The 25,068-nt window shown below is 41.4% G+C and overlaps 1 protein-coding gene across 1 annotated transcript; it reads left to right on the forward strand.

Moving 5' to 3' along the window:
- Positions 1-384: 384 nt before the first annotated feature.
- On the forward strand, positions 385-24,675 carry LOC110084677 (snaclec bitiscetin subunit beta). Its single transcript, XM_020804239.3, has 5 exons — positions 385-5,645; positions 9,207-9,436; positions 20,196-20,333; positions 21,475-21,616; positions 22,646-24,675. Exons 1-5 carry the CDS (start codon positions 5,585-5,587, stop codon positions 22,726-22,728), a joined length of 654 nt encoding a protein of 217 aa, XP_020659898.1. The 5' UTR covers positions 385-5,584; the 3' UTR covers positions 22,729-24,675.
- The last annotated feature ends 393 nt before the right edge of the window (positions 24,676-25,068 follow it).

Below are 25,068 nucleotides of genomic sequence, written 5' to 3' on the forward strand. Positions count from 1 at the left end.
ACCAGTGGCCATGATCTTAGTTTTTTTGATGTTGAGTTTCAGACTGTTTTTTGCACTCTCCTCTTTCACCTTCATTACAAGGTTCTTTAGTTCCTCCTCACTTTCTGCCATCAGAGTGGTATCATCTGCATATCGGAGGTTGTTAATATTTCTTCCGCCAATCTTAATTCCGGCTTGGGATTCCTCCAGTCCAGCCTTCCGCATGATGTATTCTGCATATAAGTTAATTAAGCCGGGGGACAATATACAGCCTTGTCGTACTCCTTTCCCAATTTTGAACCAATCCGTTGTTCCATATCCAGTTCTAACTGTTGCTTCCTGTCCCACATATAGGTTCAGGAATAACAAAACCAAATAATCAACTCAAAGCAACACTGAGGCCACTGCTCAGAGAAGAAATGGCAAGAGATGCCATTCCAGGGATCAGGTTGTTAACATAAACATTAAATAGAAAAGAAACTAGAATGCAGCCTTGTTTCAACCCAGTTGATGCAAATTTGTTGTGATAGAACACTTTGTAAGCCAGTTCTCACCTGCAACATATTATTTTGATGTAGTTGCTGTATAAGACAAAGAGCCTTTTGTCAATATTTGTTCTGGCCAATTTGTGCCATTAAACATTCTCAATCTATCAGATCAAAAGTGGATGAAATGTTTATGAAGACTTCAATGATGAACTCTTGGTGCAGACTCTTGGTATAGGATGAAGGCCTGACTTAACATGCTTCTGCCCTTTCTAAAGTCTGCTTGTTCCTTAAAAATGATAGATTGCTTACTATCCCATCCAAGGAATTTATTCACAAAATTTGGAAGCCACATCAAGAAGGCTAATAGGCAATGGTGCGGCTGGCAATGGTGCGGCTAAAAATATTGTAAATAAAGTAAATAAAATAAAATAATAGGTGTACAGTTACGGGGTTCTGATAGATTGCCTTTTATGAAGAGTAGCACATTGATACTATTTTGCCAACCTGGAGGGATATTACCTATGCAATTAATGTAGCTAAATGATTTGGCTAAAATTGGGGACCATCAGTAGAAGTCAATGGCAAACACCTGAGAGGGAATCATATCTTCTCTGGAAACCTTGCCATTATGAAGAGTTGAGATCAGGACCCCCATTTCTGCAGGAGAGGCAGGAGGCCATTTAAGGAGATTAGATCGAATCTCATTTGTATTCTGTGAATGTATGCCATTTCTGAAAATGCAGCTAAAATGAGATATATATATTTCCACGGTAATTGGGTTAGCAATCTCAAAAGCTTTCTAGGAGAAACCTCTCTATCCACTTCCCGAATTTTGATCCATTTCCCTCAATAAGGGCATGGCCCAAGGATTTTCAGTTATTATCAAAGAAGGCTTTCTTTTTCTCTCTGAGAAAGACTCTTTATTCTCTTCAGTTGTGTTGTTTAAAAAAAACATACCTGTACTGATGTGGCTTCATCAGTACAGGTATGTTTCACCTGTCTTGCCAGTTTAATCAGCTCCTTTTTCCTAGACTTTCAGTCCCTATCAAACCAGGCACCAGAGATTTGTTGTACAGCAGTACAGAGATTGACACAGGAAAATAGCTACATGTTCCCCAGATAGTCCACCCTTTTCTCATTAACTGAAACTGATCTCAGTAACTCACTCTGAGACATTTGTAGGAGAAAGAATAAAAAATATTTCATTATAGTTGTGAACAAATCAACAGCAAAGAAGTTTCTCTCTCACTTTCTCTGGCTCACTAGGCCACTTTGCAGTGTCAACTGAATAAAAGTTTTACAATCCAATCTCTTATTTTAATGAAACAATTTTTAAAAAGTTGTTTTTATTTTAAAAATTTAAAAGATACACTATTAAGACAAGGAGTGGATCTCTGTACAAATACTTTTCCTCCCTGAAACCGGAACTAGAGCAATTGAATTGTTTCATCCTTCTTGACAAATATTTGGCTTACAAGCAAATTCACTGTCTCAAACATATGAACAAACCTGTAAAGTGTTTTGTGTGTTTAATAGATGCCACCCAAGAGTACTTAATGACTAAAAAATTGGGCCTGGATTTAACCAAAGGGAATAATGAAAAGGATATTGTAGGTGTTTGATGGAGCTTGAAAGGATCACTTCTCACTGATCTTAAACATCCTGAAATAGAAGTTGTTTAAGAGGGTGAGAGTAAATATAGATCTGATCTTCTTTCTCTTTGAGGTCTATTTTTTACACGCGGCAGTTTTGCAAAGCTATATCTCAGCTGAATTTACATGGTGGTCCATATGATTTCATGTTTCTCATTCATCCATAAAAATGAGCATAACATGCAAACTAGCCCATCCTTCCTTCAGCCCTGTTAAAAGGGGCAAATTGCAGATCAAGCTGTGAGAGGATGCCTCCCCCCTGCACCTTTGCTCCAGTCTGGGCTACTTGCATTTGCTTGAATTTACTCTACATAATAACAATTTTTAACTGCATAAAGGAGTCATATGATCCCCCTCTCCCTAATCTTCAGTCCTAAGTGGCAGAGCCCAACACAAGTTTGGCATCTCAGTGAGAAGCTTGGTTACCACTTTTTAGGATTCTGGGTTGAGTTGCAGGGAATTGTTAAAGCTTGCTTAAGTATCCATGCAGGGAAACTACCGTCAGAGTGAATGGCACTGGAAAAGGAGACTTTATTTCTCTCTGTGAAATGGATAAAACATCTGGGTGCCATTTCCTGGCTCACTGACTGGTGCTTGGATGTGTGCTGCACATGTCACTCAAATGGAATTGGGACTGGGGAGAGAACTGGTGCATTCCAGCAGGGCGGGCCATAGGGCTCAGAGCTGAAGGAGGCTCAAGCATTGCTGAATGGGATGCCAAACTAAGCTCAGTGGCTCTGTGGGTGGGTAAACCCCTCTCTCCCCACATCTTAATGTACTATCTGTAGTGGGCTACCAAAAGGTAAAAAATGCTACAAAACAAAAACATATCAAGAGCAAACCTTGTGTTAGTTCTACTGTGTTGCCTAGAATATGGTATGAATATTTGATCTTTTGGCTTGTGTAGAGGCGTTGACCAACAACATTCTTGACAGTCATCTTTGAAAGCCTTACGCACACAAACAAAAGAGAGAATTCCCTAGGATCTTCCAACTGAAGAAGGAGTGCACAAAATGAAGAGCAGTGGATAAGGGACAGTTCACTTTGGACCTTCTTCACAAGCATTGGTGGGGGAAAGACTGGAGGTAGTAGTGCTTGCTTCACTTCTATATTTTACAATTCTGCCTGAGATTGTTCTAAAAGAAATGGGTGCACGCCAACATTTGATTGTCCCCAATGTGTAATCTACACTCTTGAAAGGAGTCAGAGTGGTTTATCTCCTTATCTATTCAATCTCTTTTCAAAATATGTTACAGACATCTGGATTACATTCAGATAAAGTCATGAAAAATGGTGACAATTAGCAAGTTGCTACCAGGTCAAGGTGGATTGCACTCAAGAACGGTCAAGTTATTTTGGCACCTGAAGTGGCAAACATCGCAAGCACCTCTCTCCTGGGAATAAAAACAATAAATGCAAGGAAAAAAATGGGGGGAGGGTCAGAATGCTGTTCTGTCATGACATCCAACTAATGGTGTGCCTGGCCCAGTGCACTAAACAAACCTGTTTCTGTGTTTCCATTCTGTGGCTCAGTATGATTTAGATGTCTGTTTGCAAAAGGTTTAAGAGATCAAGAACAAAATCAACAAGGGTGTCAGAGAGGATCCCACCCTCTTGGGCTGAAGGAAAGCTCATATAAAAATTGAACCCACTCTATTGGTCTCCTTATGCAAAGGGAGAAGTTCTCTGTTCACAGACATTAACTATCAATATTGTCCTTGCTGGTTGCTACTAACGAGACCACATAAGGAGAGGAACAAGAAAAAGATCTACAGAACAGGTATTTCTTCATCTGTACTCCATTTAAAAAACTTCCAGATAGCCTTATAATAATTTCTATTTATATCAGAACCACAGTGAATCTTCTACATAATACAGAAGCTTTAGATTTAGGCATTTGAATGAAGGTTAATTTGAGCTATCTGCCTGTCACTACATACACAATGGCAGTCTGTGGAGACCTTCTCCTACATGCGGAGCCTCTCTATGTGGTTTGGAATCCTGATTTTCCAAGATTTCATGTTACGCAGACAGTCCCCGTGTATAGCAGAAGCTTGTCTCTTCAGACAGACCCTCTTGCAGGGTGGTCCTTGTTCATGATCTCAGTTAACATCCTTTTGAACACCTGAGTAGGGCTTCAGAGTTCCATGCATCAATATTAAACTATTTAAGCTCTGCAAATAAATTCCTGAATTGTAGAGTTATGTAATTCAAAAAGAAGAAGAAAGGAAGGAAGGAAGAAGAAGAAAGGAGAGAGATGGGTCTCCTTTCATAGTTTTATCTACCCCAGCATGGCAGTGTGACAAATGCTTACACAAAATATTAAGGCAACAGTCATCTCTCGTTTTATCCCCCCAGTGTCTAGTATTCTAAGCTTTGTTCCTTCTGACTATGAAGGCTCCACTTGGCTCCTGTGGCCGATAGCTGATCTGTCCCTCATCTCATACTAGCCAATTCCATAAGTGAATTGTGCATCGTTATGAAGTGTCTTCTTTCTGCTTTTTCCCTTTTTGTTATTTCTATTCTTAAGTTACTGTCAATGTGTTTTACTGGGTGACCTCAATTTCTAGCATTATGCTAAGGAAACAGATCTTCACCCACTTAGTTCCAGGTCCCTCGTGGCACAGTGGTTAAACTGCTGTACTGTAGCCAAAACTTTGCTCACAACCTGAGTCCAATCACAGGTAATTGGCTCAAGGTTCACTCAGCCTTTCATCCTTCTGAGGTTGGTAAAGTGAGTACCCAACTTGCTGGGGGCGGGGGTGGGAATGTGTAGCCTGTATAATTAAATTGTAATTCACCCAGAGAGTATTTTAAGTACTATGAAGCAGTATATAAGAAGCACTCTTTTACTTCCCAATAGGTATCATTTTAAACTTCTGTCATCATGTCTCCATTTATCCATGTCTGTCACTATGCAATTTCATTCTCAACTTCAGCAATGGGAAGAACCAGTGTTCCCAGATACAGTAACAGAACTGGGGGTTCAAGTAGCAAGGTAGCATCTCCTCAGGGCTGGGGAAGCAGTACCCCATCAGAGCTGATACTACTGTACTACACGGCCAATATATTGACTCAAAATTTGGTAGTACGGCAGGCTCAAATACTGTCTTCATAGGCAGATGTGCCACTGTGAATAGCTGGAGGATCAATGTTCCATATTAGACTTCTTATCATGAAGTTTGAAGAGATCACCACATTGCATATATATGTAATTATTACAAGAGTACTTGTGATTAATGGTTCAAAATCTTGAACGTTTGTATAATAACACAATTGTATAACAGCTGTGGATGTCCAAGGAATTAGCTGATCGAATTACTTTGAAAACCTCAAATGCTAATTGTTTAATGCTAAATGTTAATTACTTGTTAAAATGAAATACAAACTGCATTTTAAAACATGAAGCTAATTGTTCACTGGTGATCTCCACGTTTTAGGTTGACGTTCTGCTATAACCAGGCAATGAAGCCACATACAGTTCTCTTGCTGTACCTGGGAACACTGGTTCTCCCCATTTCTGAAGGTATGAAATGCATAGTGACAAAAATGTGAGACTTCTCACCCAGAATTTCCCCTGCACTGGCAAGATTTCTAGCCTTCCTGTGAAAAAGAGACTATTTTTTTGTCTTTATTTTTTCATTGTACTAAATTCTATGCCCCTGAATACCCTTTCCAGGAAATCTTGCAAGGGCAACATGCCATTTTGCATAGGCATTGTAATATTTCTGTGAAGACTTGGGGGGTTTTGGGGGGGGCAGAAATTACCATGAAACCTTTAAGAAATCCTGTGAATTTTTCTGTGAGATTTTGCATGGTGGGAGGAGAAACTCACAAAGAGAAATCTTGCTAAGGAGAGAAAAGAAGTATTTCTTCCTCTTCATTTCTCATTCAGAAGAAGGACCTGCCGGATGAGGGAAGCTGGAGTGGTCTGGTTCACACTCAAAAGGTTCTTATCTTCAGTCTGATCTGATCACACTGATTCATAATGAGAATCCTTCCATTCACATTGAAGATGTCAATTCTCCCACCAGATGGGTCCAGACACGTCTTTGGACCACTGGTTTACTCATGAGAGAGTTCACCAGGTTTACTTGCGAGTAAGAAGGCAGCAGCAACGAGTGGTGGAGAATGGTGGCAGCAGTACAGGCGTGACAGGAAAACATTGGGATCGAGGAAATAGAAGGGAGGCAACACACACACACCTCTTTTTTTCATGCCTTTTTCTTCCATTGGGGCTGTGCTGAGACACTGCTTCCTTGTGAGGGCAGAGCCCATGGAGTCAGTTGGCAAGTCTTTCTCTCTCTCTGTGAGGTGGCAATGAGAAAACACTGGTGGCTCCTCTGGCAGACTCTAAAAACTCTAAAAGTCTGAATAGGTGACCCAAAGATAGCACTTTATTCTTCAGGAGTGTTTGTGTGGTCAAGAGAAGCCAGTCTACAATCCAGCTGATTTTCCCAGTGATGGATTTTATTTATTTTTCACACATTTCCCCCAACAAGCAACCATTAAGCCAAAAATAATGGGGGGGGGAGAGGGAGTTTGTTATCTATCAATGAATTGAGGAGTGGGGGCCAAATACCCCCCTCCACACTTTTTCCTGCAGCTATCATTCAGCAGGTCATGGTGAACTTCCTTTTTTAAATTTTTTGGTTAAAGTAAGTGAAACATCATTACATCTACTTAGCATGGTGCTCATAATACCACCAATGTATCTTGTTTAATTAGAATAGTGCTGTATCACAGAAAATTTTAAAAATCAAAGCAATAAAGAAATCGAAAATAAAAGAGGGTGGTTTCCCATTATTCATTAAAATGTCATAACCTACCTCATACATCACAGTGTTGTTACCTCAGATAACATAACCCACAGCTCCCTTTGGGTGCAAACTAACCATCTGCACTGGCTACCCAACAAGATAAACAGGAGCACTCTGAATTATGTCAAAAACACAGAATCCCTAGTGTTGTGCCAGAGAGGAGTGGGGCAGCTCTAAAAGGGTGCGGGAGAGAGAGCTCTAAGTCAAAACATGTATGGACACCGTAATTCAACTCAAACCAAACCGCACCAAAAGCGATCCAAATAGTGAGCTCTATAACCATCTGGATAGGCCCTACGAGCATTGAAGACACACATTTCTACGTTGTAATCTCATCTGTCTCCTGATACCATTTTGTTTTCTAGCGGTTTTCCCACAGCTAAATTTGGTGGGGCATTAGTCCAAGGAAAATCTGCACCTATAAATCTGAAGAAAGAAAAAAGGAGCTGCATCTTATACACTCATTCATTTGGCTTTCCCAGTTGACATGCAGATCTGTAACAGGATGAAACAAAATCTACCTGGGATCTCAGTCTGAAAAGACTGGATGGAAAGGGGAGCATGTGCATGGTGTTAATATAACACTGGATTGAGAATAGTCATGTGCGATTGGGCTAGCAGAAACAGACTTCTCTGTCCTGCTTCTCACTCTGATAGCCTCTGCAGCCCCACTACAACATGAGGCAGAAGACTGACAAACTCTGCTGAGTGGAGCTTCTTTGCCTCACCTGATCCAGATGTTGCGTCTGAGTGGACACCTGCTGGAAGAAGCGGCGCTCAGAAGCACCAAAGACCTGTTTGGCCACTGAACAAACCAGCACAGACAGCCAAATCAGCAGTCTGTGCCCATCTCTACTCCAACAGTCTCTGTAGTCTGGCTGCAGGGATTTCTGTGGGGAGCAGTGGTAGGAAAGATATGCCTAAATCTCAATACAACAGGTGCCCCCAGTAAGTGGCATTTAAATGTAAAAACATACAAAACTTATAAGCTGTGCCCCTACCCCTGTTTTCCTTGGCAACACAGAATGCAACAAGGGAAGCTTTGATCTTTTCCTCCCTAGTCATGGTAATAATGAAAAATATTATCGCCCACCTTTCTACACCTTTCTTTTCCCTCATCTTTTGGGGGAGAGCTTCCATGGGCAGCAATGGAGTGAGTTTTCCTAAGTATTTTAGCTGGTTAAATCTCTCTTCTTCACATCCTGGAGGCCCACTGAAAACTAGGGTGCCCCATGCCATTTCATTTTTTAGGAAATAATTTCATTTAAAAAAAAAAAAAACATCAGAGACAAAATTGTCACTCACACTTAAGAAAGCAACACCTGGTTTGGTTTGGCCCCAAGTTCCCTTACATCAGGGATAGGCTGTATCTGTGGTTCTTCAGACGATTCTGGATTATAACTTCGATTTGTTCTCCATTAGCAGTACTGTTTATGGCTGGCAGGACTTGCATTTCAACAACCTCAGGAGGGCCGCATGTTCTCTGCTATATTGAAGAGAAGTTATCTCCACCTGGTTTAATAACTGTTTTTTATTAGAGATGGTTCATATTAGTATTAGAAATGAAGCACAGCACCACAGGTGGTGCTGATTTCCATCCTGCAGGCCCAGAACCAGCCTGCCCACTTACCCGGCTCTGTGTGGTGCAGGGGTCCACCTTCAGTGCTGGGACACCAATCTGGGAAGAAGCCTGGCTAGCCATTGCCTCCTCCCCAGGCAGCCAACCATTGCAGCGCAGAGTCTCCCCACTCAGCCAATGAGTGGTCAGCCATGTGGGGAGGCAGGGAAGGGCCAGCCATACTCCTTCCTGGATTGGTGCTCTGGCGCTAAAGCTGGACCCCTGTGCCATGTGGAGCCTGGTAAGTGGTCCAGCCAGTTATGGACATGTGGGATGGGAATCAACACTACCTGTGGTGCCGCACTTCATTTCTAATATGAATACGAAGCACCCATCTCCAGTTTTTATAGCACAAACACTTCCTCCTTTTTTTCCCTTCATATTTATTTATGCCTTGTTTCCTTAAAATATTTATACCTATCTCTTTTTAACTTAAAGATGTTAGCTGCCACAACAACAAACAAACACCTTTGCAATGTTGGATACTTTTCCTTAATTAGGGAGATGAAAGATTTCAGTTCCTTTACTACAAAGGAGGCCATTTATATTGACCTGGTGATTCTGACAGCTGACGCAAAAGATCCTAAACATTTCATGACATGAGAGTTTACTACAGCATTCCACTATAGAATTTCTTTGTTTGTTTCAGGCAATGAGCTTCCCGAGAACAAATTTCGTGAGCGCCGGTTCTTGTTTGGAAACATTTTTGGTGGGGATAACGACCCTTCTCGTGTGACAGATAAGGTCCCAGTTTTAGATGACTCTTCTCTGATAGACTCAGAATCCTTTTGTCAAGGTGGTTGTCGTGATGGCTGGATCAGTTATAAGGGCCAATGCTACATGTATGTTCTGGATCAGATGACATGGGAAGAAGCTGAGGTAATGATAAAAATTAACTTGCTTGCTTGTTTGTTCGTTTCTCTGCCATATTTTCCTTTCTTGGACCTTGATACATTGTAAGGCTGACAGAATCCCACTGAATATTTGCAAATATTATCATCATGGACATGATTGAGCAAAACAAGGAACCTGCTTTGTAATACAGCACCTCTGCTCTAGGGCTAAAGAGTAGGAGATGAAATGCATATGTGTGGCACATTCAGCCTCCTAAATAATCCCTGCAGGACACAATTTGTATGCCTTTGACTCATTGCTTCCATGTCCTTTCTGCCTTTTGGCAATCCTACGTTGAATAGATGGGAGAAATTAGTAACTGAGACTTCTCTCTTAACTCTGCAATGCATGGTATATGCTATGAATACAATATTTTCTGAAGCAGTATTTCTGGCTGGACAAACATTTGTTATATTCACATATACTGGATATGTTGAGAACTCAGAAGAAATTCCCAGAAAGGCTGCTGAGATCTAGCTCCTTGGGATTTATGAATTAGTAAAATATTTGCCTCAGGCACAAAGAAGAATTAATAAAAGCCACAATGTAAGTTACAGATTACCCATCATTAAAAGCGGAAAACTATTCCTGTTCCAGAGGTATGGTTCAGGCACACACTCGTGACTGAGGAAAATCATATGTTTAAATAAAACTTGGGTTTATTTCCTAATGATTAATCACAAACCAAACCAAGATTATTTGCAAATTGTGAGAGGTGCGGATGTAGGAAATTGTGGTAACTGTATTAACAGAGGTAAGGTAAGATTTGAGCTATGACTCAGAAGTAGTCACAGGCTGTTCTTGGTAAAGCAAAAGGAGAATGTGTATCTATTATTCCAATAAATTCATTCATGATAAAACAGGATTACTCGACCTTTACAGAAGCCCTTAGAGATGGCTTCCATGTATGCAAATATACTGAAGTCCAATATGGAAGCATCTTCACAGTTAGCTTCCGTTACAGATGAAGGGAGAAACAAGAGCACACTTTTCCCTTGAAGAGGGAGGAAGTAATCTAAGGAAGCACACTTTTCCCTTGAAGAGGGAGGAAGTAATCTAAGGAAGAAGTGACCTAAGACACATGTCTTACAAGTCTACAAGTGGTCATTTACAAAAAGTCAAGAGAACTCAAGGTGCCCTATGCCACCTGTCTATCTGTCTATCATCCTGTCACATACACTGTGATGACTGTTATTATACCACTGCTACACTTATTTTAGCTATGTAAGTCAGATGCTCTTGGAACTTGAGGAATGCCCTCTTTTAATCAAAGGCTACCATATTTTTCGCACCATAAGACACACTTTTCCCCCACAAAACAGGGGGGTGGAAAGTCTGTGCGTCTTATGGAGCGAAGAAAACAGATATTTTCCTATTTTCTTTTCCTAAAAAATTGGTGCATCTTATGGAAAGGTGTGTCTTATGGAGCGAAAAATATGGTATTTGTAGTGTATATTGGCCCTAAGATACTGTTTGTCATAGCTGTCCATGTTATATACCATACTGCTGCTCTCTCAGGTTGGAGAGTACTGTGGTGCCAATACCACATTTGCCACCCAGAAGCATTCCCTTTGCCACTATCAGCAGCTGTGTCATTAAACCCCTCCCTGAAAAGGAGGCATCCAACCCTCATATATTGTTGGCAGTACCTCTATACTGTTCCCCACATCCTGCCAGCAGAGAAGGAAGAATCAAGTGGTGCATCATGGTCACTGGTTCAAATTTGAGCTGCCTTTTTTTAAATGCTAGGCTCTGAAGTGTCCTTTCAGAGCCAAATTAATCAGGAGGGATGTAAAGATAAATTACTTTAGGGGGGGGGGGAATCCAGGCTGTAGAGACCAATCCTCTTTATATATATATATATATATATATATATATATATATATATATATATATATATATATATATATATATATATATATATATATATATATATATATATATATATATATATATATATATATATATAAAGAGGATTGGTCTCTACAGCTTGGTCTCTATTATGCTTGCTTGGAGCATCTCTATTTCCTCACAAATTTAGTATTCCAGTAATCCAAGGAAGCCTTACATTGGCAAACCTCCCACTGCATCTTGTTCCACTTGATCTTCTCCTTCCATTGAAGTAGCAAGCTGATTCCTCTTCTTCTTTTCCTCCTTGCCCAATTTCTCCACCTCCTGCAGCCAGTGTTGACATTTTGTTAGTTCCCAATCTTGTAACAGCTCTAATCCTTGTTCCGCCTGTGTTATACAGTTTCCTATTAAATCGGACTTTCATGTAAACTGGATACACCCAGTTGTATTTTATGCTATTCTTCATTAAGACCACAGTAGCTATTTTTAGACTATGTCTCCAAACAACTGTTGGAGGGCACAAATCTTGATACACCTGAACTGAAGCATGTTTGTAAACCATCCAGCCTTTTTCTCTGGCTGATTTCATTGATAATTCCTTTTTCATAGAAATTAGGAAATCTCATAATAATATCCCTCAGGAACATCTTTCCATGTTTAGGATCTGACCTATGCAATCTCTGCAGGTCCTCATCAATCCAAATCTGTCTAGATGTTACTGATTGGAAGAAGATAAATTAATTTGTGATATATGGATTAAAGATAAGATTAAAACCAGTTTATTCCTGGATGATTCATTATTAACAATAGAAAACCTCTTAAGTGCGATGGATAGGGTAAAACTACATTTAAAAGAGTTTGGAGAGATAACAGGTAAATTGGAATTTATGTTTTATCATAATAAGGAAGAAAAAGAACTAATTAGGTAAAATAATATTAAGATTGAGAAATTAATTCATTATTTAGGTGTTTAAGAATTTAAGCAGATAAGGAGAAGAAAATTTTAAGAAATTGAAATGTGAAGTTAAGAACAAGTTAGGTGATTACAGGAAAATTAAGTTTATCATGGTTTAGTTGAATAGCTGTGGTTAAAATGAAGGTTTTACCCAAGACTAATTTTTTTATTAGGATGCTACCAATAGAAGAGATATAAGATTGACAGATTACGATTGACAATTTTTTAATGGGAATTAAAAGGTAAGGATTAATAAGAAGAGATGGTATAAGGCTCAGAAGGTAGGAGGGCTAGGACTTCCCTAATCGGAAGATTATGTTTATAATCAATTAAGACATTGTTCGATTTGGTACTATGGCTGATTTCCCTTTTCTCTGACATTAAGTCCATCAGACACAGACACCATTTGCAGTTGTAACAGTTGAACATTTATTTTGGAAATATTGAAGAAAACAGTTGTCATCAACTTGAACATAGTCTTTCTCTCTTCCCTCCAATGGGGTGGGAAGAGGCTTCCACTCTTCTAAACCAAAAAGATTCCCAAAACTCGAGTTCCAAAAGCCCAGCTGCTCGGCAGGTGACCATTCCTTTACTGTCTTCCCCGTCTGTATAGGCAACAAGGGCATGGATGCCTCTCCCAAGAAATCCTCCCACTTGGGCTGCTCCCCACGTTGCAACATCTCCCAGGTCCTCTTGGTTCTGACCTCTTTCTCATCTCCTATTCTATTCACTCCTTTCTCTCCTCTCCTCCTCTACCTTCTCTTTCTCTTCACATAATCTCTTCCTCCACTCTCTTCCCTCAGCTTCTCCCCAGGAGGATGGTTTCAGGGGGATCACTGCCCTGATCCCAGATATAAATTAACCTGTAATATTAAAGAAAGGATAGCTCAAAAGGCATACTTTTGCAGAAATTTGGGGAGACTTTATTGATCATGTATTAAGGGAAAGGGAAGTGCACCATGACAAGAAATGTTACAATTTTGGAAGAAGGAGAATCCTTGAAGGAAAGATAATAGCTTAGATCTCTGGTGGTCTCAGGCAGGGGGACAGGGCACATTATTATAATTTTTGAAGTTTTGTATATAAAGACTGTCTCTTTTTTTCTGTCCCCCCTCCTTTCTTTACATTTGGACTGTGTGAATTAAAATTAAAAAGAAAAAAAGCTCTGCTTTAAAGAAAGTAATAGAGTGACAGTTCTCCAGAAAGGGGGACATTTTCAGAGAATTTTGTAAGGCATATTCAGACTATTTCCGTTAAGGTGAAATCTTAGGAATTATGCACTTTTGTAAATTAATAAATTTACAAAAGCACATAGCAGTTATGTTTTGTCCAAGCACTTTCAGTAAGCATTCTCCAAGGACTTCTGTGACCAAGTAGTCTCCTGACATAAGGGGAAATCCGCTCTAGGTTGGGGGAGATCTGAACCTTTGAACTTGCCAGCCAGGACCTAATTAGCTGACTCTCAGTAGGAGAACATTTTAATTCCTTCCTGGCCTAACAGGCTGTTTGTGATTCTTTGCAAGAGGATTCTTTGTCTGGTTGTAAAAATGAAGATATAGATATTAAAAAACAAAGCAGAACAAATATTCAGAAGTTCAGTCATTTAAAATGTGAAATTACTAATTTTTGCTTTGTGGATGGGGATGGTCTTACTTGATGTTATTTATTTATTTATTTATTTATTTATTTATTTATTTATTTATTTATTTATTTATTTATTTATTTATTTATTTATTTATTCAATTTATATGCCGCCCAAACTACCCAGAGGTCTCTGGGCGGCTTACAATAATTAAAATTCAATATAGCAAAAGATAAAATAATTAAAATACAATTAAAATACAATTAAAATTGCCATCAGACCCACAGCTAATATAATTTCAATTAAAAGCCTTCTGGAACAGGAAGGTTTTGACCTGGCGCCGAAATGTCATCAGCGTCGGCGCCAGACGAATCTCAGTCGGGAGGGCATTCCATAGTCTGGGGGCAGCTGCCGAAAAGGCCCTTTGTCTGCAAGCCGTCCCTCTTACCTCCTTAAGGGACGGCTCTTTCAAAAGGGCCCCCTGGCTAGATCTTAACTGCCGGGTAGGTTCATATGGAAGGAGGCGGTCCTTCAGGTATCCAGGGCCCAAGCCGTTTAGGGCTTTATATGTCAAAACAAGCACTTTGAATTGGGCCCGGGCAGCAACTGGTAGCCAATGTAACTTATACAGAATCGGCTTGATATGTTCCGTGGCAGCTGCACCACTCACCAGCCGCGCAGCTCGATTCTGGACCAGTTGCAATCGCCGGACCGTCTTCAAAGGCAGCCCCACGTAAAGCGCATTGCAGTAATCTATGCGGGATGTTACCAGTGCATGTGTGACTGTCATGAGACTCCGCTCGTCCAGGTAGGGCCGTAGCTGGTATAATTTCCGCAGCTGAAGGAAGGCGCCCCTGGCCACCGAGTCCACCTGGGCTTCCAGTGTTAGACTGGGGTCCAGGAGCACCCCCAAGCTGCGGACCCTGTCCCTTAGGGGGAATGTAACCCCATTCAGGGCGGGGAAATGGCCCTCCAGCCTGTCCGGCGAAGCAGCCACTAACAGCACTTCCGTCTTGTCTGGATTGAGTTTCAATTTATTAACCCTCATCCAGTCCATTATCAGGTCCAGACACGAGTTCAGCACAGAAACTGCCTCACCTGGATTGGTGGAAAACGAGAGGTAGAGCTGAGTATCGTCAGCATATTGCTGACTCCTCAGCCCAAACCTCCTGATGACCTCTCCCAGCGGTTTCATGTAGATGTTGAACAGCATGGGGGACAGTATTGAGCCCTGAGGAACCCCATGACATAACTGCCATGGGGCAGAGCAACTGTCCCCCAGCACCACCCTCTGGACACGGTCAGCCAGGAAGGAGCGGAACCACTGTAAAACAGTGCCCCCAACTCCCAACCCAGCCAGCCTATCCAGAAGGACACCATGGTCGATGGTGTCGAAAGCCGCTGAGAGGTCCAGGAGTATCAACAGGGTCACACTCCCCCTGTCTCTCTCCCGGCAAAGGTCATCGTACAGGGCGACCAAGGCAATCTCTGTACCAAAACCCGGCCTGAAACCCGATTGAAATGGATCCAGAAAATCCGTTTCATCCAGCAGCGCCTGGAGTTGCCCGGCCACAACCCGCTCCAACACCTTGCCCAAATAAGGGAGGTTCGCCACTGGTCGGTAGTTGACCACCAGCCTTGGGTCCAGGTTAGGCTTTTTAAGGAGTGGTCGAATCACCGCCTCTTTCAAGGCGGTAGGGACCACTCCCTCTCTCAGAGAGGCATTCACGGCCTCCTGGACCCAGGTGCGAACCCCCCTGGCTGATCTTCCAATTAGCCAGGATGTGCAAGGGTCGAGCGGAGTGGTGGTAGAACGGACAGATCCAAGCACCCTGTCCACATCATCAGGTCTCAACAATTGAAACTCATCCATTAATACTGGACCTAAGCACGGCGCACTGGACACATCCTCTGATTCTGCAGTAACTGTGGAGTCCAACCCACTGCGAATCTGAGCGATTTTTCCCTCAAAATGTATAGCAAACTCATCACAGCGAGCTGATGAGCAGTCCGGGACCTCCACCGGATTTCCCGGTTGAAGAAGATCCCGGACCACCCGAAACAGCTCTGCTGGACGACATTCTGAGGAAGCAATACGGCTGGAGAAATATTGCCGTTTCGCCAGCCGTATTGCCACGAAATAGGCCCGATAATGGGCTCTAAGTCGTGTTCGATCGGACTCCCAGCGGGATTTCCTCCACCTGCGCTCCAGCCGTCTCCCCTCTCGCTTCATCGCCCGCAGTTCAGAAGTATACCAAGGAGCTGTCTGGGCTCAGCGAGCAGGGAGAGGACGCTTAGGCGCAATCGTGTCAACTGCCCGGGTCATCTCCCTATTCCATAGGGTGACCTGAGCTTCGACAGGAGCGCCGACCATATCAGACGGATAATCCCCCAGAGCATTCAGGAATCCATCTGGATCCATTAGTCTCCGAGGGCGGATCATCTTAATAGATCCCCCACCCTTGCAGAGGGAAGAAGACGCTAATAGACTGAACTTGACCAGGAAGTGGTCTGACCATGACAATGGGGTCACGACCAGCCCCTCCACATCCAAACCACCATCTTCCAGTCCCGTTGAGAAAACCAGGTCCAAGGTGTGGCCCTTCTCATGCGTCGGACCGATGACACATTGAGACAGCCCCATGGTTGTCATGGTGGCCATGAAGTCCTGAGCCGCCCCAGTCAAGGCAGCCTCGGCATGGATGTTGAAGTCCCCCAGCACCAACAGCCTGGGAGTCCTCAACATCAGGTCCGAGACTACCTCTGTCAGCTCAGGCAGGGAGACTGTTGGTACGCAGCAGGGTGGGCGGTACACCAACAGAATCCCTAACCTGTCTCGCGAGCCCAACACACAATACAGGCCCTCGAGACCTCCTCTCAAAGGGACAGGAAGCCTGGTCAAGGAGATAGAACTCCTATAGACTATAGCAACTCCCCCTCCCCGACCCTCTGAGCGACCCTGGTGCTGGACTGAGTACCCAGGCGGACATAGCTGGGAGAGGGGAACACCACCCTCCTCTCCCACCCAGGTCTCAGTAATGCACGCCAGGTCAGACCCCTCATCCAGAATTACATCATGGATGAGGGCAGTTTTATTTTGTACTGACCTGGCGTTCATCAACAGCACCGTATGGCTCGAGGGTTTGCTGATATGGTCGCCTGATACCATCTGGTTGGGGGTAGAACTAGAAGAGGGGATAGATGTAAGATATCTAACCTCTCTTCTCCTACGCGGGCATGTCCTACCCCCACCGCCATTCCTTCCCCTACCCAGCACCACCTCAATGGCTGCCCCCTCCAACACCCTCCCCCCTTCCTGTTCCATTAGATCCACTGTGGGTCTCTTCTTCATTGATGGCAATTAATAACAATTTAAAAACATTTAAAACATATATAAAATAAAATTACGGCTTTTGTGCTGATATTCTGCACTCCAACCATTCCAGCTGTCTAGTCAGTCTCTCAGGTTAGTCATGTAATTTCATGTCTGACTAGATAAAGCACCCACTTATTTGCCTTTCTAGTGATATGTGGTATCTGGAAGACTCTCTTCAAACACCATATCAATATTTATTTATTTTTAATCTTCTGAGGTAGAAGGAAAAAGATCTAAAAGAAAAGTGCCATTTATAACTACAGCTTGGAATTGCTACTATGAGTCATTTCACATCTAAGTGCACCAAAACAATTGGCTGGCTGTACTGCACATCAAGGTTACAGAATTTATTAACTTCTGTCAGCAGAACAGTTGTATATCTTTCATAGAATAATGAAGTTGGAAGGGGCTTATAAGACTGTCAAATTTAACTCCCTGCTCAATGCAGGAATACAAATCAAAGGATATCTGCCAGGTGGTTGTCTAAATTTCTCTTGAATGCTTCCAGTGTTGGAGTTGTCACCACTAGAGATGGGGACAACTCACCATTTTGGCGAGTCATCCAGCTTCGTGAGTCTTCAAAACTTGACGACTCACAAAGCACGAAGTTGCCCCCATGAAGCGATGAATAATGAAACTATTTGTTAATTTGTGGGGGTGTTATTTTTAAAAAAACACCACCGCTGCTGCCCCCTCCACTTTTTGTAGGAGAAAATGATCAGCCAATCTTTGCTAACTCCCAGTCCTCCTTTTTTTTATTTCAAAAGGCAAGAGGAAATCTTTTGGAACACATGCGGGCAACACATTTATAGAGCAAAGGGTTTTGAAATTGAAAGATTGCTTTCTAGTCTGCATTCTGTGGAATGAGCACAGCAACATTAGTTTACCTAAGAAATTTAAGGGTGTGCCTGTTCCTCCGTTGTATGTTTTACACTCATTCACACTTTTGCTTTACCATTTCATGAAGTCCATTAAGTCCAAAACAACCCTTTAAAATATTTTGGTGCAAAGGGACTGCAGCCACATTCCAGCTATTCTTGGTTCAGCCCTCCCTCATCAACCTCATACTATCATCTCCTGGGATCCTCTGGCACTAGCTAATCCTGTACCACTGGTTATCTCTATGTGAGATAAGTTGCAGTTGGAATTTGTGTGTACACAAATTTAAGTATACTTAAACATCTGTTTTTAAATCCCAGGAATTTTTTTTTTCAAAAAAACCCACCCTCTGATTTATGAATTTGGGGTATTGTGCTTCTCTATCCAAGATTCAGAATGTCAAGAAATGGACTGATATTGCTGGACAATAATATACTTATGTTTCTAACAAAATAAAATGCCAAATTTTACATAGCAAAAGGTAGCTTGAATGTTGATGACACCAATGTCAGCAATCACAATGGTCTACAGGATATCATCTTCTGCTCAGTGCCATTCACAAAGTGACACAACACAAAGGAAAATACCAGAAGCTGACTACTTTCTTCATATCTAGAGCACTTGTTGAAAAAATAGCCCTCATAAATGCTTTGGGTTTAGATGAGAAGTTAACTGATGAAAAAATGGAGTTTGGTTCTGGGATTTTCCCTTGTTTGGTATCGGTTGCAACATTGTGCAATAAAATGGCATGTCCTTGCCATTTTAAATCATAAATAAACAAAACACTCCACAATCAAAAATAAGAGGTTTTTTTAAAAGAATTGAATTTTAAATAACCAACCCTGTTGAGTTAAATTTGAAATTAAAAATAGATGTGAAAGCAGACATGAGCAAGGAGATGGCAAAGGGGGAGGTGGAAAAGGCTGGTCAAATGACTGGCAGGAAAAAAGATGGTCCTGTACCTCATGAAATTGCAGAGTATCTGTAAAATGCAAGGTAGAAGAAACCAGACTTAGTGCCTTTTAAACCACAGTAGGGCTTGAGGTCATGTGACATGACAGGAGGCAGTGAGAATTCAATCCAGTTTTAACCTGCGGAGCAGTTAGAACCTACATAGCATCCAACGGTCTCAATTTGCATGGCTAGAAATTTGATGAGTTACACCCTTGCCGCTAACAATGCAATAATTCAATATACCAGTGGACCCTTGACTTACAGACTTTTTGAGTTACAGACTTCTCTGGCCGCAAAATTAAGGTTTGACTTGCAGACTGAGATTTGACTTACAGACCAGAAAAAACCTGAAATGGAACAAAAACGGCCTGTTACGGGATTAATCGGTTTTCAATGCACTGTAGGTCAATGGAGACTTGACTTACAGACTTTTTGACTTGAGAACCGCCTTCCAATATGTATTAAGTTCTCAAGTCAAGACCCCACTGTAACTGTATATGACAGTCCACCTATTTCCTGATTAGTTGTTGCCCTATTCAGACATTCCCTTCATAGATACTCACCACAGTTTAAAGGGAATGCCTATCTCCTTTCCTCTCCATCAGTACTATCTATGGGTGGAAAGTGTGAAGGACAGGTCCCTGTTCACATGTTGTGTCTCTGTGTAAGCAAGAACCGTGATTTGTCCAAGGCTCTTGCTTACAGTCAAAAGCACCAGTAAGCATGGCCCTCTCTTCTGCAGATGTGTTGCTTTCTCCATATATAGGAAATGGTGATGGAAAGAGAAGTGGTAAGGTCTTGCTCTCAAAGAGTGGTATCCTTATCTGTCAAGGGAATCCCTGAACAGGAATAATGAGTCTCTTTATTTAATTTCCATTTTTCCTTTACCCAATTTTATTCAGTGTCTGTTTGTTTGACTGTATTCCTTTATACCTTCTCATTCTACATCCTTAGTGCAATTACTTGTTCTCTTGTGTTTTCTTCCTTTTTTGTTAATTTCACTCATTAAATGTTTTTATGATTTATAAAATCCTGATTTTCTGATCAATTTTTAAAAAAATTTGCTGAAAATGTAGCACGCATATCTACACTTCTTGCATAATCAGTCCAGCTCTTCTCCGAGTCACCAACTCCCTTTATTTTCTAGAGGAGTTGCCAAAGCTATGCAATAGGAGGACACTTGACTAGCATCTCAAGTGCAGAACATAATGACTTTCTTGTGAACCTAGCCACACATCATGGAGAAAGGACGGCCCAATTCTGGACAGGCGGAAGCCACCGAAGGGTGAGTGCAGCCATTACAACACTGAAGACTGGGGGTGCGGCTCCTACTAGTTGTGGTCTGCCAAGAAGCACTGTGCCACTCTTTCCATCTTTCCTCCCATGACATTTTTTTTCTCATAAGAAAAAAGATGGAAGAAGCAGTGAGAAAAGAAGGTAGGCTAACGAATGAAAGACAATGATGTCTGGACTCTCTTTGAAATCCCATTTTAAGCCAGAAACAGTTGTTTTTCCAATGGAAGCCAGGCTGGCCTCCTCTTTGCTGTCCTTGTACAAGCAGACAAAGACCTTTCTTTTCAAGCAGGCCCCTTCTTAGTGACTGTCTAGAGCAGTGGTGTCGAACTGTGGCCCTCCAGATGTTCTTGGCCTTCAACTCCCAGAAATCCTGGCCAGCAGAGGTGGTGGTGAAGGCTTCCTGGAGTTGAAGGCCAAGAACATCTGGAGGGCCACAGTTCGACACCACTGGTCTAGAGGAAGTTTTTTTAAAATATGGTTTGCATTTTGTTGCTTCTAAAGCTGTTTTAATAACATTTCCATATCATGTTATTATTTCGTTTAATATTCAAATAATTCACTATTTTAAGCTTTAATATTGTATTTCAATGATGTAAGCCACCTTGGGTCCTCTCTTGGGAAAAAGTGAAGTATAAACAAATAAAAAAGCATGCACGCACGCACACAGACAAATGTGTGAGTGGATTATGTTTTCTCTTGTCATAGCTTAGTTTCTCAACTTAAAAAGAAGCATGCTGGCTGGGTGGGTGGGGAATCATGGTTGCTTTCTTTGATATTTAAAGCAGAAGTCAGTCTAACACACTCAGTAGCAGAACAAAGCTTCACACTACACCTAATTAAAAGGCTCAGGTAGCATTCTTGTAATAAACACCGCCTGCAGAACACTGCTGAGTAACCGATTCCAGAAAATCTCCATCTGTCTGCTGACAACTTCTTCCCTCTAATAAATGAGGCACCAAACATTATTCATACCACTCTAAAGTAGAAACCTCATTGCAGGCCACAGACCTCTGTGCAGATTGGAGTGAAAATTCCCCTTACTCATTTTATTTTAGTCCTTTGGAATCTGAAAATACCCCCCACATTTTACTTGGTGGTCTCCATTAAATTCCTGTTTTGTTTTTATGCAGGGGTCATCTCTAAGATGGACGGATGGCTCTGTGGCAAATTTCATTCAGCGTCCACTGAGCTCACTTCTTCATGTTGTTGGAGAAACTATTAACAGTATTCTGAACATCCGCATTTGCTTGAAGTTAAATCTAAGCCTAGGAGGTATGATACTCTCCGCAAATGTAATCTCTGTTCCTGCACAGTGCTTCCTTAATTTATTCCAAACCTCAAAAGCTGTTTCCCACACTTTTCGAAGTACTAACTAGTAGGCGGTACCCGATATCCTGGGCACCTTCCAAACCACTGAGGCTTGAGTCCTGTCGGAAATGTTTAAGCCTAAAGTGTGTGCAGGGGGAGTTCTCCACATCTGCCCCAAGAATCTCTGGCTCGCACTTATGCAGACGTAAAGACTGAAGCTGTATGCATTCCAAATGTACATAACCTGAATGGAAACTACATCCTTGGGATATTTTTCATATCCGTGAGCAAAAAGGTACAACCTTGCCTTAAGAATTGCTCGTGTGAAAGCAAATCTTTCTTTTTGAAGTTGAGGAGGTTCTAAAGCACTGACTGGCTGACTCGTGTTGGATAACCATGAGATCAGCTTTCCTCTCCATTTTTCCAGGACATATTTTTTTAAAAAACTGAGTTTTCCCCCTATGTCATAGGAAACAAAGATTTAGTTTACTTTCAGAAACTTCCAAGATTCTTTCTTTTATTTAAAAAGACGGCAGCATTTTATGGGACAGATGGCGTAGACCAGTGGTTCTTAACCTTGGGTTACTCAGGAGTTTTGGACTGCAACTCCCAGAAGCCTTCACCACCAACTGTGCTGGCTGGGGTTTCTGGGAGTTGCAGTTCAAAAACATCAGAGTAACAAAGGTTAAGAACCACTGGCGTAGACAAAGGGGAAGCAGAAGCTAGCAAGTACACATGCCAGTCAAGGAACAAAGATTGATGGAGAAGGTAAGCCAACGGGGTAGATGGGGGGGAACCCTCCACCTCCCTATGTCTAGGTATGTTTATGAATGCTCCCTCATCTATTGTAAAATAAGTTTTTCTGTGACAGAAAAACATTTTTTTAAAAACTACTTTGTAAGGTGCTGCAAGGCTCTTTGATGCAAGGAAAATATTTTTCTACACAGTTCTTGGGGTTTATTTTGTACTCACATTTGCTTCTTTTCTTTCTAGGCCAGGGTAACTGGGATGGCTCTGACTGTAGAAAGAAGCTACCCTTTGTCTGCAGCTACAAGCCTGATCTGACACCCCCCTAACCTACTGGAGGAAGATAATCAGTTACACTTAATCAGTCATGTAGTTAATTTACAAATTATTCATTTATTTTCTATGCACATGTATACATTCTTATTTTCAAAATGCCAAAGTGTCATTCATTAATGGAAGAAAAGAATTGACACAAGCCATTATTTAGAGCACCACAGAACTTGTACTACTTAAATAAAGCCTTATTTGTCTCAAGTGCTTCACGAGATCTCTACGCTACTTACACCTTACAGGGATTTAACGAATAATGGTGAGAAACCTTTAATTCAAAAATAATTACAAGTCACTCATTAAACATTACTTATTTCCCCATTTAGTGACATTTTAAATGCTAAAAACCCTCCTTACAATGTCAGGTAAATTCATGAAGAATTAATTGAATATTGCTGTTTGAAGAATGGGGGGTGTAAAAGAAAAGGGGGAAAATCCATTGCTTCTCCATAATTTCAAAGAACAGTTAGGTAAAGGTAAAGGTTCCCCTTGACATTTTAGTCAGTCGTGTTCAACTCTAGGAGGTGGTGCTCATCCCCATTTCCAAGTCATAGAGCCAGCGTTTGTCCGAAGACAGTTTCCGTTGTCACGTGGCCAGCGCAGCTATACACGGAATGCTGTTTACCTTCCCACCGAGGTGGTACCTATTTATCTACTTGCATTTACATGCTTTCGAACTGCTAGGTTGGCGAGAAGCTGGGACAAAGTGATGGGGAACACTCTGTTGTGTGGATTCGATCTTACGACTGCTGGTCTTCTGACCCTGCAGCACACAAAGGCTTCTGCGGTTTAGCCTGCAGTGCCACCACATCCCCAAAGAACAGTTACATAACTATAAAAGTAAATACAACCAAGAAAAAAATCACAAAAATACAAAAAATAAATATATATCAAAAGCATTGCCCACTGCAAACTTAATATCATGCTTATGTTTTTTAAATTGCTATGTATTATACGTCAATGTGTCTGGTATAAACCAACACCATATTATAATGTCTGTATCACAGGGTCATTTGTTCAATGTAACAGAGCTGTGTCTAACTGTGTGAGGCACACTTTGCCAGGAAATTTATTTATTTATTTTTATTTATTTATTTTATTCATATTCCGCCTATCTGGTCAGTTAAGACGACTCTAGGCGGCTAAATTGTCCTTAACATCATCCAATGGAAAGTACACCCATCTCTTTATGTAGCATTCTGTTGTTTTCATATATCTTGCGGAGAAAATTCCATTGGATTGTATTTGTAATCAATAATTAGTAAATAATCAAAGCTGAGACTTGCAAAAATTAGTAAGGCTCAAAAACGCTTCATATCATTGACAGAACTTTGGTAACCCTCAGTAGCAGTGGCCTACCCTTGAATTTATAGACCATTCTCAGGCATTACTGTTGTATTCTTGACTCTAGGTTCATGCTCATCATGAGATCACTAAGGAGCAACTTGTGAATAGAAACATTCATACTTCATTTGATGGTTCTCAATAGCATACATCTATGTTTATAGATCACACAACCTTTATTGTAGTCTTTGTTGTAATCTTCTATTTGAATATGTATCCAGTCATGACACTTATCCCAAGAAGTCCTTCTCTCACATTTATAATTCAGCCTTTAAAAATAAGTACATCCTTGTGATAGCACTAATATATACACTATAAATAAATTTCAGTCACAACATTTTGCTATAGCCTCCTCCAAACAATCTTGAAAACCCAATTCAATTCTCAATGAAGGAGTCTCAAATTCTTTGTAAGGCAGCCCTTCAGGTCCTTGCATCTTCTTACTGAACTGCAGTACTCATGGTTCTTTGGGAACAGGCATATCACAACTGAACAAGTTTAAACCTGTTTACGTTAAGTATTAATTTTATTGTACAGTCACTTCTAGCCTGATACAACACTCCCATACCTTTTACCTCATTATGGCACATGGGAATTTTACTGTAGTGGCTTCTGTACTAGCAGCTTAGTATGAATGTAACATTTTGCTCATCCATGTGTGTGTTTTTAAGATAATGTGGCTAGGTCAGAACTTGCAACCTTGTGGAGGTTGTTGAAATCGTAATTCTCAGTTTTTAAGCAAAAGCATTCTGTAGTTTCAGTTTACCTAACCTCTGCTGTGGAAGGTTCCAAAGACAGAGTTAGCATGCAGAGTACAACCCTCTTTCATCCACTGGTTGATTTCAGGTAACAGGCTTCTGAATAGGTACTCCGAGGGTAGACAATACTGAGCTAAAGAAATGAATGGTCTGATTCAACACAATGGAACTCTATATGTACTGCTTATTATTATTATGGGACAGCTCTTTAGCTCTTAGCCCAATCATGAACTAATT

The sequence above is a fragment of the Pogona vitticeps genome, chromosome 3, assembly GCF_051106095.1.
Source record: "Pogona vitticeps strain Pit_001003342236 chromosome 3, PviZW2.1, whole genome shotgun sequence".
NCBI lineage: Eukaryota > Metazoa > Chordata > Lepidosauria > Squamata > Agamidae > Pogona > Pogona vitticeps.

Coding starts and splice junctions, on each gene's coding strand:
- LOC110084677 (XM_020804239.3), top strand. CDS start 5,585: ATGAAGCCACATACAGTTCTCTTGCTGTACCTGGGAACACTGGTTCTC. Junction 9,437..20,195: donor TGACATGGGAAGAAGCTGAG/GTAATGATAAAA, acceptor TTTATTTTCTAG/AGGAGTTGCCAAAGCTATGC. Junction 20,334..21,474: donor CAGGCGGAAGCCACCGAAGG/GTGAGTGCAGCC, acceptor GTTTTTATGCAG/GGGTCATCTCTAAGATGGAC.